Raw genomic sequence first — 14625 nt, forward strand, 5'->3', positions numbered from 1 at the left:
TCCAGAGGCAAGGACCAAAGACACTTCCCCGCAGTACTTTGTCTTGACTCAGGGGACAATTAGAAGGCCAGTGTCAGGTGTGATCAAGAGGTAGCATACGTCAAGAGCGAGGTGTTCTGGTGCTAATCCACTGAGTGATTTGAACACCAATAAAAGGATTTTAAAATCTTTTCTACAACTGACTTTATGGAGTTTGGTTATTTTAAGCCCTGCAAGAAAGAGAAAAACACAAATACATACATTGAAGTGAACTGAAGTTAAGTAACCAAAACTGTTCCAACTTCAGCAGAGAAATTTATGTTTATATAGGACACAGAAGATATCTATTGAGAAAATCCAATTTCAGAGCCTTAAACAAAGAACATGACAAAAAGCATGTTGAAACTAAATTAAATTAAAAATGCAGTGATATCCAAAGGAATTCTCAGCGCCACTGGTGCAAGGACAAGATATCTGGAAACTTGTATTTATCTGCGAAGGACTTAATTCATATGCAAGGTAGAATAATTATGACCTTTTACTTGTTTACAAAATATCTGGAACTCCTAATCGTAGCAGCAGCAGATAGCTTTATCCCGCCCTGCTCAGTATTCACAGCGAGGCGTGCGAGCACATGTGTTCAGATGTGTGCAGACAAGCAGGAGCCGAGCGCATTTAATCTCAAGATTTTGTTTGTGTAATAAATTCAAAGAGTTGAAGGCAGCCCACCGAGCGTATTTACGATGCCTGCGCCCCTCATACATCTGGCCCCAGGTGTGTTAAAGCGTTTGTCACTGCTGGCTTGTAAATGTCTGACTTTTCTTTCACGTCATGTTTTTTTTCCTCCGCTCTCCTCAGTTTCTATCCAGACATATTTTCACCTGTCCCTTTTGAGTGGCAACCTCTACTTTCCTCATTTTACTTCCACCCCTCTTCCTCTTGACTCGACTTGTCAGGCGTCTGACTCTGTCTCAGACAAAAAGTTTTTTGTTTTTTTTTCCTTCCTCTCTCTGTCACAAACAACTCTGCTCTTACCTTGGTGCTATGATTCCTGTCTTGTACCCTTGAGTTACTGTCTGCTACCTTGGACCAACAAAGCATCTGTCTGCTTATGTCACAAACATCCTCCTTCTCCTTCTGTCTTGTCACACTTTCCATCCCATTACTCCTTTTTTTTTGTCCTCTCACAGCTTTAATTACTGCACCCTGCGCCACTCCCTCTTTTACCCCACCTCTTCCGTAAAGCGAAAATATCTCCCCCTCCTCCCCACCACCACCCAAAATGTCTCCTCATTCGTTTGTCCTTCCCAGAAAGTTGAGGTTAGAGAGGCCAAGCATTCCAGAAACATGACAAAACTTCCTCCTCTAGGTGGCAGTAGACCTTCAGGCATCCACAAGCCGCAGAGGAGCAGGCCAACATGAGCATGAGTGCTTGTGTGTTCTGCAGACCTGATAAATGACATTTGCATTAAGTTACTCTCCCCCTGTGGAATGGAAAATTCTTGGGGAACGACATATTCTATCATCCTACGGTTTGTGTGATATTTCCCAAATTGAATATGTAAATAGCTACATCCTTTTTAATGGCTAACATAATGCTTTCTCATTTGTAGTCACATGGTCGGTCCGTGCGGATAAACACAGCGACTGTAACCTCGCATAAATCAGTTTTTTTTTTTTGCAGATGTGCAAGCCCTGATCAATCGCAGGAAGTGAGCTGTTTTAATGTTGACAACTGGAACTTACTGACAGTGATTTGCACTCTCCAGGAAAAAAAACACACACACACAACAGGCTCTCCAGAGCTCCAGCCGCCTCTGTTTCCCCCTGCCTCGATGGCAGATCTGATACACGGGATCAAAACAGAGACTGTGTGAATTTTGCATGAATAAATCATTCACTTCTATCTCACTTCATTTCACATGGTGTCTTCTTTTCTTTTTCTCTCTTGTCCATCTCCATAGGAGTTTGAGAAGAGGAAGATGTTGTAAATTGCGCGAGAAGGCACTCGACCTTTTACCCCCCCTCCCGCCCTGAAATTGAGATGAACAGCCTGATTCTGGAGGTGGATATGCCTGACAGTATCTGTACACCGTGACTATTTCAACTACAATGCGCACATGCTGTGTTTATAATGTAATTTCTGCCATAAACTTGTACCTTGCACATAATGAAAGAATAAAAACATAGTGTCCTAATTGTATCTTAAAAAATACTCATTGTACACAATGTAAAAGCTATATAGATGTGTTACTCTCTCCACACAACGTAGACCGCCAAAAGGAAGAAGGCCACGATAACCTTGGTTATTCATTTTGTTATACTCCTGCTGTAAGACGTATTCCATCACTCATCTCACTGGCTGTCCACCTGAATAAGAAATATTTCTCATATCATTTTCCTGCTGTGTCGTTTCTGTACTTTCATATGGCACGTTTGAGAAACAGATGTGGTTAAATTATTGAACGAACTCGTCTCTGGTTTTCTACCTTTTTTTTTTTTTTATTGAAGTAGCTTGACATATGTAAGAGAACAGATGGAGATACTAAAGGTATCACATGTTGAGTTAGCATGATGTTTACAAGCTTTGCAGTTACATATGGTATGTACAGAATCAATAACAGGTTGGGAGGGAAGATGAAGGCGCTTTAATGTCAGAAGAAAACCTGTACTTGTATTTAGTTCTAGTCATGCTGTTAAGACTATCAAGGTAGAGCAGAAAAGACAGACTAATCAGTTAGTCCACCAAATGCTTAATTTGTGAAATTAATTTTGCAGATTGCAACAAAAGGAAAACCACAAATTCATGTCATCCTGTCAGCTCTGATCCACAAGGGCTGCGCAGTCAACTTCAACTTTATTGTCCTTAAGGGAAAATTTGTCAGGCAGAAAAAATGGTTGCATAAACCAGTCATACTCAACTTAAGGCCTGTGGGCCAAATCTGGCCCCAGGTGGGGTGCTGCCCCCCCCAAAACATTTTCTAAATTACAAGGAAAATAAATTGATTCACACTGGGATTGTATTTTTAATAAGCGTTAAGCTGCCTTGATACCGCTGCATGGCAACCACCATGACAGCCGCCTACCTGCAAGAGCACTCCCCAAAAAAAGGGAGTTTATAAAAGCAGCTGCTCCCACTACAGTCCAGGGCTGTGAAGATGCACAGGCACTTCAATGAACATCGCTGACGAAAGCTTGGCTCCATGTAAATATGGCATATTGTAACAAGACAACAGGAGCCTCTGAAATTACCAAAGATTGCCATGTATTTTGACAGTTTACCAGCCATCTGAAGTTTGGTGGACATGTTATCATAGGCCCGGTTTTTATTCTGGTTGTTATAAGTTGCTAGCCAACACTATCCACCCCTCCATCTTCTTGTCTTTCTGCTTCCGTGATGCCCGCCACCTTTTATTTGATCGTCCAAACAGAGGCGGAGACCACCAGAAGTTCAACAGCAAAATCTGTGTGCGTTCACATGGGCGGAAAGTGCTTCACATCCCGACTACCTTGATGAAACTGCTTCCCCTCATTGACAGGACTGGAGGCTGCCAGCGGTGCGATATCAGCTTAAGGTGCCAAGTGTGCGTCTAAAAGCATAAAAAGGCTAAGGGTCAGGCTCAAACGTCAAGTGGCCACCACCACCGGGCAGCGCAAGTAGAGTATCTCTGGCATAAACGTTCCTGCAAACCAGGGATATGTTATGTACACTATTTTGTAGCAGATACTTTAAAACTAGGGTTGCAAATTGTAAGCACTTTTCTTAATTGATCATTAATAACACTAACAATCAATTAAATGATTCATGGTCATTTTAAAAAACATGAAAAAAAAATGCTTATACAGAACATTACCAGATGAATTGTTTCAGCAACATATTGCATATTCTCTGACACTATTGCATAGCCTGTGAAACATATAAAGATGTAAAGGATTGGATATATGAAACATACTGTATATAACAGACCCCAAGATGGCCGCCTTGTCATAACAGGCATGATTCATTCTAGGTGGGAAAATCCAGTGGTTATGGATTTAAAAAAAAAAAAAAAAAAAGGGTTTGGTGGCTCAAACACTGCTGGGAAATGCAGCCAAGTGTCTTTAACAAAACACCCAGGTTTTGTGCCACAAACGCTGCTGAGAAGCACTGTGATTTGGTTTCTAACAGTGGTCTGCAGCTTGGCAGGCATGTCGCAAAGGTGACACTCCATCCACCATCCCCTCCTCCAAATGTTGATATGATATGTATGAAATGTGCAGATGTAACGTATTCATGGTTTTCAGATGCGTATATTGCCAATATTGTCTTCTGGCGACTGGGCTGAGAAAAGCGTAGAACACAATGAGATGTAGGCACACAGACTCTGGAACATAATGAAATGTATGAATGCGTCAAGGGACAAGAGGAAACGTAGAGTGTGCCATCACTTTACCGATCACCAGCCCACAGTAGTTATCATCAGTTAGGTCATTATGAGTATTAAACACTTGGGTGGCCTGAGCTATGAAGGGATTATTCAGCCTGTTAGAGCTGACCTTTGGAAGACTAGGAGCTCTAAGCTCTTCTCTTAGAGAAGATATGAAACAGGTCAGACAGATTACCAAATTTGATGATAAAAGAAGGTTATGACTGACTCCACCATGGAGCTGTAGAAGAGCATCAGAAAGGTACACACACCTGCAGCTGGTTGCTACAGCAGCAGCACCCACCAAAATGGAGGACGCTATTGTAGCTTATTAGCTGCTGTCTCTGTAGCTCGCTAACTGTCTCTGCTTACTGAATAAAATAATGCACAAACCATGAGAGCAGAATGCCAGGGAGGAGCTAACAGTCCCTTATAGAAATATTAGAAGCTGTGACTGAGGTGTTAGCACAATCCCGGCCTGCTAGCATGTTAGTGGTTAGCTTGTTAGCTTCAGTAGTTCACCACTAAGTGAATGACTTTGAATTTTGTTTTGCTGTTTATTGGTGTGACCAGCCTTTAGCCATTTGTTTCACTAGTCTTTATTTAGGATTGGGTATTTTAAATAATTTCCACATTGAGCATCACAAATACTTGCAAAAAAAGAATAATTAATGCAAGAGTAATGTCAGAAATGAACACCCAAGTGAGTGGGTTAGGGTTAGCTTACCTTTCTCTGTTGCATAGGTCTACTATGGAGATTACTATGATAGGCAAGTTTAACGTTACAAAGCTGCACTGCACATTCATTTATTTTGTTCAAGGAATAATTTTTGCCTGTGACGTTAGATCGAGAGATTCACACTGATCCGTGAAAATCTTTATAGACGGCAGTTAAACCATCGTGTCTCATCCAAGACGTGAACTTTTCACAAAGAACAGGGTCAATAATTGGTGATATTTATTATGTTTTCTTTTACAAAGCAAAAACAAGTGATTATATTATAAGATAACTGTATTAGTCATACACCTGCATGCAGTCTGGGCGCATAGGAGTTCTAGTGCAAAAAACACTGAGTCAAGATAAGTAATAAGTAGTAAAAAAATAAACTGTACACAACAAGTTATAAAAAGTATAATAAATACAAGAATATAAACTCCACCACATTTCCAGTTTTTATTGCACATTATTATGAATGAATACTGACGTCCAAATCGAGTACACATGCCCGTTCCTTGTCTGTGCCAAATATGAGGAAGATTTTTTTTTTTGGCCAAAACAATTAAATTGATGAAGCTGACTTTGGTTCTGAGGAACTGTGATGGGCCTTTTTTCAATATTTTCTGACATTTTAAAGACCAGGTGGTTAATCTGAAAAAAATGGCAGTAGGGTTGTCACAATACTAGGATTTCAAACTTTGATGCAATACTAGTATAAAATAACGATACTGGACACCACTTTAAACACCTTGGCAAAAAAAGAAAAAGTCCTAAGTGTACAGAAAGAATGGAAAAAGTCACCGAACACACTCCTCCAGTCACACAGTTGGTTCATTGTTGGAGAAAATGTCCTAACAGCCACAGATTGAGGACCAGTTGATTTTCTTCCCTGTTGCTTTTATCTTTTATATTATACTATTTATATATCAAGCCTTGCCGCTATTACACCTTTCAAGTAAAGTGTAGGTATTGTTCTTAACACTCAGTTTTATTCTAAGTTTCAAATGTACAGACAAAACAAAAGGAAACAAAAGTATAAAATGACCACTGACACCTCAGGTTGTAAACATGCAGCCTGTGTGTATGTTCAGTGCAAACTTTCAGGTTGGCCTTTAATTAAGACAAATCTTCCAAGTTCCGAGAAAGCCATAGGTTAAATTAACACCTCATTACTGTACACAAGGTGAAATTCGACTGAGTGGAGAAAAATGAAAGGGGAAGATAAGGTTACAGTCGGTTCTGCTCCTGCTGAATCTTTTTAAATTAACATGCCAGGAACAAAAGTGTGTAATGAAGCATATAATGCCCTACACTGGACATCTCTACAGCCTATTCTTATCTGTTCCACAGCAGTCAGCCAAGGCAGATTATTCTGTGTACACATTGTTAACAATTACTTTTTAATCTGCATTAGCGAATTAACATAATGACTGACAGTGGAACAGAAAGCTTATTTGTTTAGAGGCTCAGAAGTTCCTTCTTGTGCTGGAGTTGCCAAGTTGTATTCTGCTTTGGCTCGTATAGAAACTCCTATATAAGATGTAAAGGAGGCTAAAATCTGCCTGCTGGTGCAACTGAATGCACATTGAAAATTAGATTTTGACTGTGCCACCAAACACGTCCTGGAATGGCTTAAAGGGAAGCTTCTGTATTTTTCAACCTGGACCACATTTTCCTATGCTTTTGTGTCTAAAGCCCTGTTTCCACCGAGCAGTGCAGTACAGTTCAGTTCAGTTCAGTTCGGTATGCTGTTTTTCCGTTTCCACTGTGAAAAGTTGTGGATGGTACCAATAGAACTGTTCCGTACCGTCCCCATATTTGGTCCCCTTTCTGTTGGGGTACCAAGCACACAGATCTGGTACTAAAAGGTGGAGCTGTGAACACTGCAGTCTGTTGATTGTTCCGTAGCTGACGGTCACTCTGCTCAGGGCTGAATTGTGGCTGGTTTTGTAGCCACTGTTCATACCATGACAAGTTTAACATATGTAGTCTGAGAAAAAAAACCCAACTTCATTCACTGGGTCAACTGCCGTCAACTTTTAAGGTGGAACGGAACGTTTACTTGTAAAGTTACTCAATGCATGAGTTAACAACATGAATCCATCAGCACACCTTAAATTTCAGTGGCACAACTTTGACCATTACTTTAGTTTTTATTGTCTCTCTTGGATGACACAGACTTCTAGTAATGAGTGGAAGAAGAATTTTAAAATATACACATTAATGTTAACTGGATTATGTGAACTGCATATTTTCTAATCTTTATTGTGGAGCATAGTTTTGTCGGCTTTGGCCAGCTGTACTTGCCTGAGAAGGACTAAATGCATAAACCGGCTATTTTAAATATCCCATCAAGAGAGACTCTCACTCCAGCCTGTTCTTTTTTGTTCTGAAAATGTCGGTGTGCAGCCCTGTGGACGATAAACGTGGTGCAGACTTCTTCTATAAGGAAATACAGTGAGTGCTGGACGGAGCAGTGTGTGACAACAACCCCCACCCACATTTAAGGCTACTGTTTGCGGTGGAAATGCTAGCATCTAGGTACCCTGTCTGAAGGGTTACTTTTGGTTCCAAAGGCACCATACCGAAAGTGTTTGATAGAGGTGGGGCTTAAGTGACGGATGGGAACAACAATTTTTGAAACTGGTTCAGTACTGTGTGAGACCACTGCAGCCAGCACCCGTGAAACGGGCTGCAGTGTAACATTAATGGGTAATAGGGTACGTCAATGCAAGTCCACTAGTGCTTACTTTTGCCGCTGAGAGGATCAGATTGTTATTACAAGAGTCTGACAAAGAAATAAAATGTTTTTTTACCTTTCATTTGATGTGGTCTGTTTGTTATTCAGGCTAACCTTGTTCTTAGTCGAAGTCTCACTTAAGGAAAAGTCTTGTTCGGAAGTCATCCAGGATAAGTTGTTGCATTAAGACAAAAACAAACAGACGAGATAAAGCAAAAGTTAAATAAATACAGTATCTCACGTAAGTGAGTACACCCCTCCCATTTTTGCAATTATTTCATTATATCTTGTCATGGGACAACACTATAGAAATGACACTTTGATATAACTTAAAGTAGTCAGTGTACAGTCTGTATAATAGTATAGATTTACCTTCCTCTCAAAACACACACACACAGCCATCAACATCTAAACAGCTGGCAACATAAGTGAGTACACCCCACAGTGAACATGTCCAAATTGTGCCTAAAGTGTCAATATTTTGTGTGCCAACCATTATTATCTAGCACTGCCTTAACCCTTTTGGGCATGGAATTCACCAGAGCTCACAGGTTGCTTCAGGAATCCTCTCCCACTCCTCCATGATGACATCATGGAGCAGATGGATGTGAAGACACCTTGCGCTCCTCCACCTTCAGCTTGAGGATCGCCCACAGGTGCACAGGTGAGTTTAGGGCTGGATACATACTTGGCCAGCCCATCACCTTCACCTTCAGCTTCCTCAGCAAGGCAGTTTCTTCTAGGTGTGTTTTGGGTCATTATCATGTTGGAAAACTTGATAATGAAAACTTGCAGCTGAGTTTCTGAAGAGGGGCGATCATGCTCTGCTTGGAATTCATGTTTCCCTAAATGAACTGAGCTCCCCAGAGCCGGCAGCACTCATGCAGCCCCAAACCATGATGCTGCCACCACTATACTTGACTGTAGGCAAGGGACAGTTGGCTTGGTGCTCTTTCAGCATGTGTGGCACCTTGGTGAAGAGCACCAAGACAACTGAGCTGCAATGCAGTTTTCCAATATGATAATGACCCAAAACACACCTAGGAGATGACAACTGCCTTGCTGAGGAAGCTGAAGGTGAAGGTGATGGACTGGCCAAGTATGTATCCAGCCCTAAACTCACCTGTGCACCTGTGGGGCATCGTCAAGCTGAAGGTGGGGTAGCGCAAGGTATCTTCACATCCATCTGCTTCATGATGTCATCATGGAGGAGTGGGAGAGGATTCCTGAAGCAACCGAATCTATACTACTCTACAAGCTGTACTCTGACTACTTTAAGTTATATCAAAGTGTCATTTCTATAGTGTTGTCCCATGAAAAGATATAATGAAATATTTCCAAAAATGGGAGGGGTGTACTCACTTATGTGAGATACTGTAAAAACCTTTCCAGAAAGTTGTCAGACACTTAATGAATTTAATTTATTCCAGTACTGAGAAAGAGTGCTGCAGCCAGCAGCCTCGAAACAGGCTGCAATGTAATCTTTGGGTCAATAGTACACTGTCAATGTACGTCCACTAAAAGTGCTTGTTTTTGCCACTGACAGGCTCTGATTGTTATTTTAAGTGTCTGACAACATTATTGAAAGGGTCCCTATAGAGATATAATATATTTGTATTTACCTTTAGCTTTATGCGGGCTGTTAACACACAAGATGTCAGAGCAAGACTTCTCCTTAGGTGAGACTTGGTTAGACACAGTAACAAACAGACCAGATCAAATGAAAGTACAAAAAAAGAACATTTTATTCTTTGTCAAACACTAACAATAATAATCTGCGCCTGTCAGTGGCAAAAACAAGCTCTTCTACTGGATGTACACTGACCGTGTACTATTGTCCTGAAGATTACATCGCAGCCCGGCGCTCTCGCTCAATACTGGACCAAAAAATTGTTCCCATTAGTCACTCAGACACAAAAACACGGGGAAATAGGGTCCAGGTTGAAAAATACAGAAGTTTCCCTTTAAATGAAAAACAGTTTTTCTCAGTTCTGATGGTAGACATACCAAAATGAAGTTGGCTTCCAGCTGCATCATAAGTGAAGCCAAACACAAAAACTGTTTTCATCTAAACAGGAGCCACAAAATATGAGACATCTTAAGATTAATTTTTGGTCTGAAGTAAACACTTAACTGTAAAACTGTCCCGTTATTGATCACTTAGGTTTAAAATGACTGGCTTGCTGTGTCCCACAGTGGGTGATAATTCACCTAGTTAAATCAAATAATGACTAAATACATTTCTGATGCGTGGTATCAGCCATAATGTTGTAAACGCAGCATTTGATGTATTAAAGCTTAGAAAAATCCTTCAGTATAATGAATGGATAGTATTAGAAATATGCTGTGTCTACATCCAGTTCTTAATAATAGCTTTTTGCAGCTACTAAGTATTTAGCATGCTTACAGTCGAAAAGTATTCCAAATAAAAGTTGGCACGTGTGCACTGTTGGACGATGTTTTCCCACAATGCAAAGCCAAAAGACCAAAATTTGTGGATGGTGGTGAAACATCTTCAGGAACACCTGGAAATAAAGTTGTAAAGTTAATTGACAGTGGCAAAATCAGTTAACTAAGAATATTAATGTATAATACATACTGTGTGGGAGTTACTTTTAAAACATATTCCACTACAGATTAGTGAATACATGTCCTAAAATGTAATCTGTAATGTATTTCATCAGATTACACAAACCAAGTACCATAGTCATAGTAATGAATCATGAAGTGAATCACTGGTATGTTTGCCTCATATTTATTTACTACAACATTCCTTGTAGCAGGGTCCAAATGCTGGTTGTGGTCGTGGTTTGAAGGGGCTTGTTGGCTCCAAACAGAATGTGGCTGCAGCTATACATGTCTCTGTTGGAAAGCCACATCACGAGCACAGCTACATAGTTTTAGCGTTGTAAAATTTACTACAATCACAACAACCCAATGATTACAAAACAAAAGCATGCAAATAAAACCAGTAAAACCAAGCAAAATAACAATACTATAAAACTAGCACTTCCGCCTCGTGACACATGCAGATAGGTGATCACTTGCAAATAACAGTGCGAAAGGTCTGTCTTAAATGATTTGGGAAACAAATCTAATTTTCCTGCAGTCTGAACGTAGCTTTAGTACAAAGAACCTAGCACCAAACACAGCACTTGAGTGTCCACCTGAGAAAGAATACAGTTTGTTCTTTTCATGAATGCCTTTTCAGATTTGTATCAAACTAAATTCATCTGCATTTGAGTGCTCTCAGTTTGAGGATCTCTGTTTGTTCACCTTGAATTGTCAATAAGAGTTGCATTTTTGCAACAACATTCATATTACCATTTCCAACGTTGTACTCCACTAACAAAGCCGCACTGATGACAGCTGCATTCGGTTCTGATGTCGCCCTTTCAGCCAAACGAACCGGAGACCTTGAGCTGACAATTTATTCTCTCAGACCAAAGAGCTAACTTTAATCATAAACCCACGAATGGCCGACTGAGACCCACCCACAGACCTACAGCAAAGGCCTCATTACTAAAAGAGTGCCGACCTCAGCCGAGTCAATCGTCTGAGTTGTAGAAAAAAGAATATTCCGCCGAGCAGACGACAGTCCTAATGAACTCAGCAGGGTACTCTGCAAGTGCCCCAGCTCACACTGCAACACCTTATGACTAATGTATGTAAAGAGAAGTTGAGCAGTGCCCAAGTGCCCAGCATGTAAATCAGTCATTTAATTAAATGGTTGCTAATGAAACAGACAAGATAAATCTTATGTTAAGAGGGAAGAGCTTTTTTTTTTTTTTTTAATTTCCACACTGTGTTCAGGGATGAGTAGCAGCTAACATGCTGTGTACGGCAATCATTAACATCGCCATTGAAACGTAACAATAGCTCAGGCTGCCACCTGTCAATTAGGATAATTATGTTGCTGTACCAAAAAGTTGTGCAATCTGGAAGCTGTACAGGTGCAGGTTAGATTTGTTGCCCTTGTTTGTAATTACCTGGTTTGTTGGCAGCGGCGCTCAATGAAGTGCTCATCCATTCAGTGTCAGACATTGCTCTTTTTAGCCTTAGAGTGCAGGCGATCATTGTCAGATTGTTCTATTGATACCATTGATCCTACCTGATGCTGCGAAGTCTGGTTGGCACAATCTCCATTAATGCGTTGGAGAGCAGCGGTAAGGACGAGAAATAAAACCAGGGGGCTTGACAGTAGCAATTTGCATGAGGCAGTATTGTTTTAATAGAACCACTGACTTGAGATTGCTTTGGGAATTGAGGGCAAGAATGAGGACAGAGGAGCGGATGTATGGGGATCTTGGAGCCGAGCCCCATTCTTCTTTCAAGTTTTCAAGTCAGCTGTGAATTGGTTTCTCCTTCAGACGGGAAAGGTTTTATTTGCCTGGCTTATGACGATAGAAAGACGCAAGACAATGCCTCATACAGAGAGTGAGCTGCTTCCTTTACATAATTGATGTTTCGGCAAATTCATTCATGTTATTGGCGTCTGTTCAATGACAAACGTGAATAGAGCTGCCTTGTGTGTAGTTTCCTAAAAATAATTCATAAAAATGATATCTCACTTGGGTATAATGTGTTTTTTTGGGTACCACTTTTTAACAAGGCACCCTTGGGTTTACAGTTGTAACCGAAGCTTCATTAATGGCTCATAAATCTGTGGATAATGCTTTAAAAACCTGTTATAAGTCATTAACAATACTTAAAGGAATAGTTTGACATTTTGTGATATTTAGTGAGAAGATCAAGGCCACTGTTAACATCTGTCCCTGTATATCCCTAAATATAAGTCTACAGCCAGAAGCTGAATATCTCACTTTAGCGCAAAGACTTGAAATGGAGGAAACAGCAGGCAAAAATCAATCTACCAGCACCTCTGCTAATTAACTTGATATATCGTGTTTGTTTGAAAGTGAATAAGTGCATGTTGGAGTATTCCTTTAGAGGAAAACTTTGGTTTATTACAGCTTAGGTTTTATCTTTATAGCTTCATGGCTATCACATAAAAGTAACTTCTGAGATCACGGTACATTGTGTCATTATTAAAAGTGCGTACAATGGGGCAAAAAAAGAAAGAGTGATCCAACAATCAAACACAAGTTTTGCCCAATTAGCTGTCATTCTGTCTGGAGGTAAAACTTAAGGTAAGTGCACAAGTAATGCTGCTACTGATCGTGAATAAGGCAAGTACTAGCCCAGTCGCCGAAAGAGAATCTTGGCACTGCTCATTCCTGCACAACGTTTAATTCGTATCATACCAATGTTTCTAAAGTGATGAAGTATATGAGCTGACTTTGTCACTGGGAGGAGAAGGGGACAGTGGATGGCATGGCGCCTAGGCAAGATACAGTGAACTGCAGTGAGCAGCAGACCAATCGCTGCATTTCCAGTGGTTTTTTAGCCACTAAACATGAGCATTTTTTACAATGCATTCTCACTCTGACCTCGTCACATATTGACGTTTGGTCATGGACCTCCACGTCCAGATATGACGTGAAAGGTACCCTCTGTGTGTTGGTTGTTGACATTCTGGGATGCCATGTCAAGTTCTGCCTGTTACATGCATTGTCTTCTTTCAAGATACGCAAATTGACGTTTTTTTTCCTTCAACTACAAACACACATGGTTGGGTTTTGGGATAAAAAGAACTGGGTTCAGCTGTAGAATCTTACGGGACCCATCCACCACCCCTACCGCCCGCCCCAGTCAGACTTTCGCCGCCTTAACTTTCATCGTTTCCATCTGCATTTCCCCCTGACTGTAACTTTAACAGCAACTGGCCGCGTGTCATGCTGATGTTAAAGGACACATTTTTTTGTTGGTTTCTGATGCTGCAAGTCACTGCCCAATTGCTGGATTTGGACGACTTTGGAGTGAGACTGGGCTCTTTTTTAAGCAACCTACACTGTGTTTCCATTTGGGACAACAACATGAAAAGTGGTTTCCTGCTAGGATAGTCCCATGAAAAGTGGTTGCCAATACCAAAATTTAATGTGACGATAGGGTTGCAGGTATGGTTAAAGTCTGTAAACTGTATTTAGTACAGCTGTGCTCACTTTCAGTCTTACCTCCAAATAAAGTGGTAGCCAGTCTAGCAGGACTGCCAGCTTGTTTACAACCAGTGCGATCATCTGATTATTTCTGTTAGATGCTGTCAGACTTGTTTTTGGTGCTGCTGGAAGGTCCAGTATATGAAGTGATGGAAATGATATGAAGATACAAATATACTTTTAGAGGACTAAGTTATAGAAGACTGTTCTTTTCCTTTAAGCCCCTAAAACATGGCTGTATAACATTAAATATTCCTGATGAAATAAACACCAATCAAAGTTAAAACAACCCAACAGTTTGACATACTATTTATTAACAGTTTAATACTCAGTGACCAAACAAGCTTCCAATTTTTATCTAACTGACTCGAACATTGCTAAATCTTGACTGGTGCACACTTCTATGAAATGTCCAATATTGTGGAGATCACCAGAGCTTGGTCTCACTACGAAGTCATTGAAATCTGGCGCTGCAGTGACTTGTAGTGTCAGAAACCAACGGAAAAAGGCATACTTTAACCTCGAAATGATACACGGCTACTTGCTGTTACAGTTTAACGGTGCCCGGTGGCGTCAGGGGGAAACGCTGCGGAACAAGGACGAAAGGTAAGGTGACGAAAGTCCAACTGGGGCGGGTTAGAGTGGTGGTGGATGGGTCCAACAAACACTGACCTTCACCAGAGAGAGCGGTGTTTGCGACCCGTAAGATTCTTAAGCCAAACCCTG

General features: G+C 40.8%; 1 protein-coding gene across 1 annotated transcript in view; it reads left to right on the forward strand.

Moving 5' to 3' along the window:
- The window catches only part of suclg1 (succinate-CoA ligase GDP/ADP-forming subunit alph), a 32282-nt gene extending 29907 nt beyond the window's left edge, over positions 1-2375 (forward strand). The window contains exon 9 of the mRNA XM_050044039.1: positions 1944-2375. Coding sequence (XP_049899996.1) covers positions 1944-1970 — 27 coding nt within the window. The 3' untranslated portion in view covers positions 1971-2375. The remainder of the gene's footprint in view (positions 1-1943) is intronic.
- The last annotated feature ends 12250 nt before the right edge of the window (positions 2376-14625 follow it).

The sequence above is a fragment of the Epinephelus moara genome, chromosome 5, assembly GCF_006386435.1.
Source record: "Epinephelus moara isolate mb chromosome 5, YSFRI_EMoa_1.0, whole genome shotgun sequence".
Taxonomy (NCBI): Eukaryota; Metazoa; Chordata; class Actinopteri; order Perciformes; family Serranidae; genus Epinephelus; species Epinephelus moara.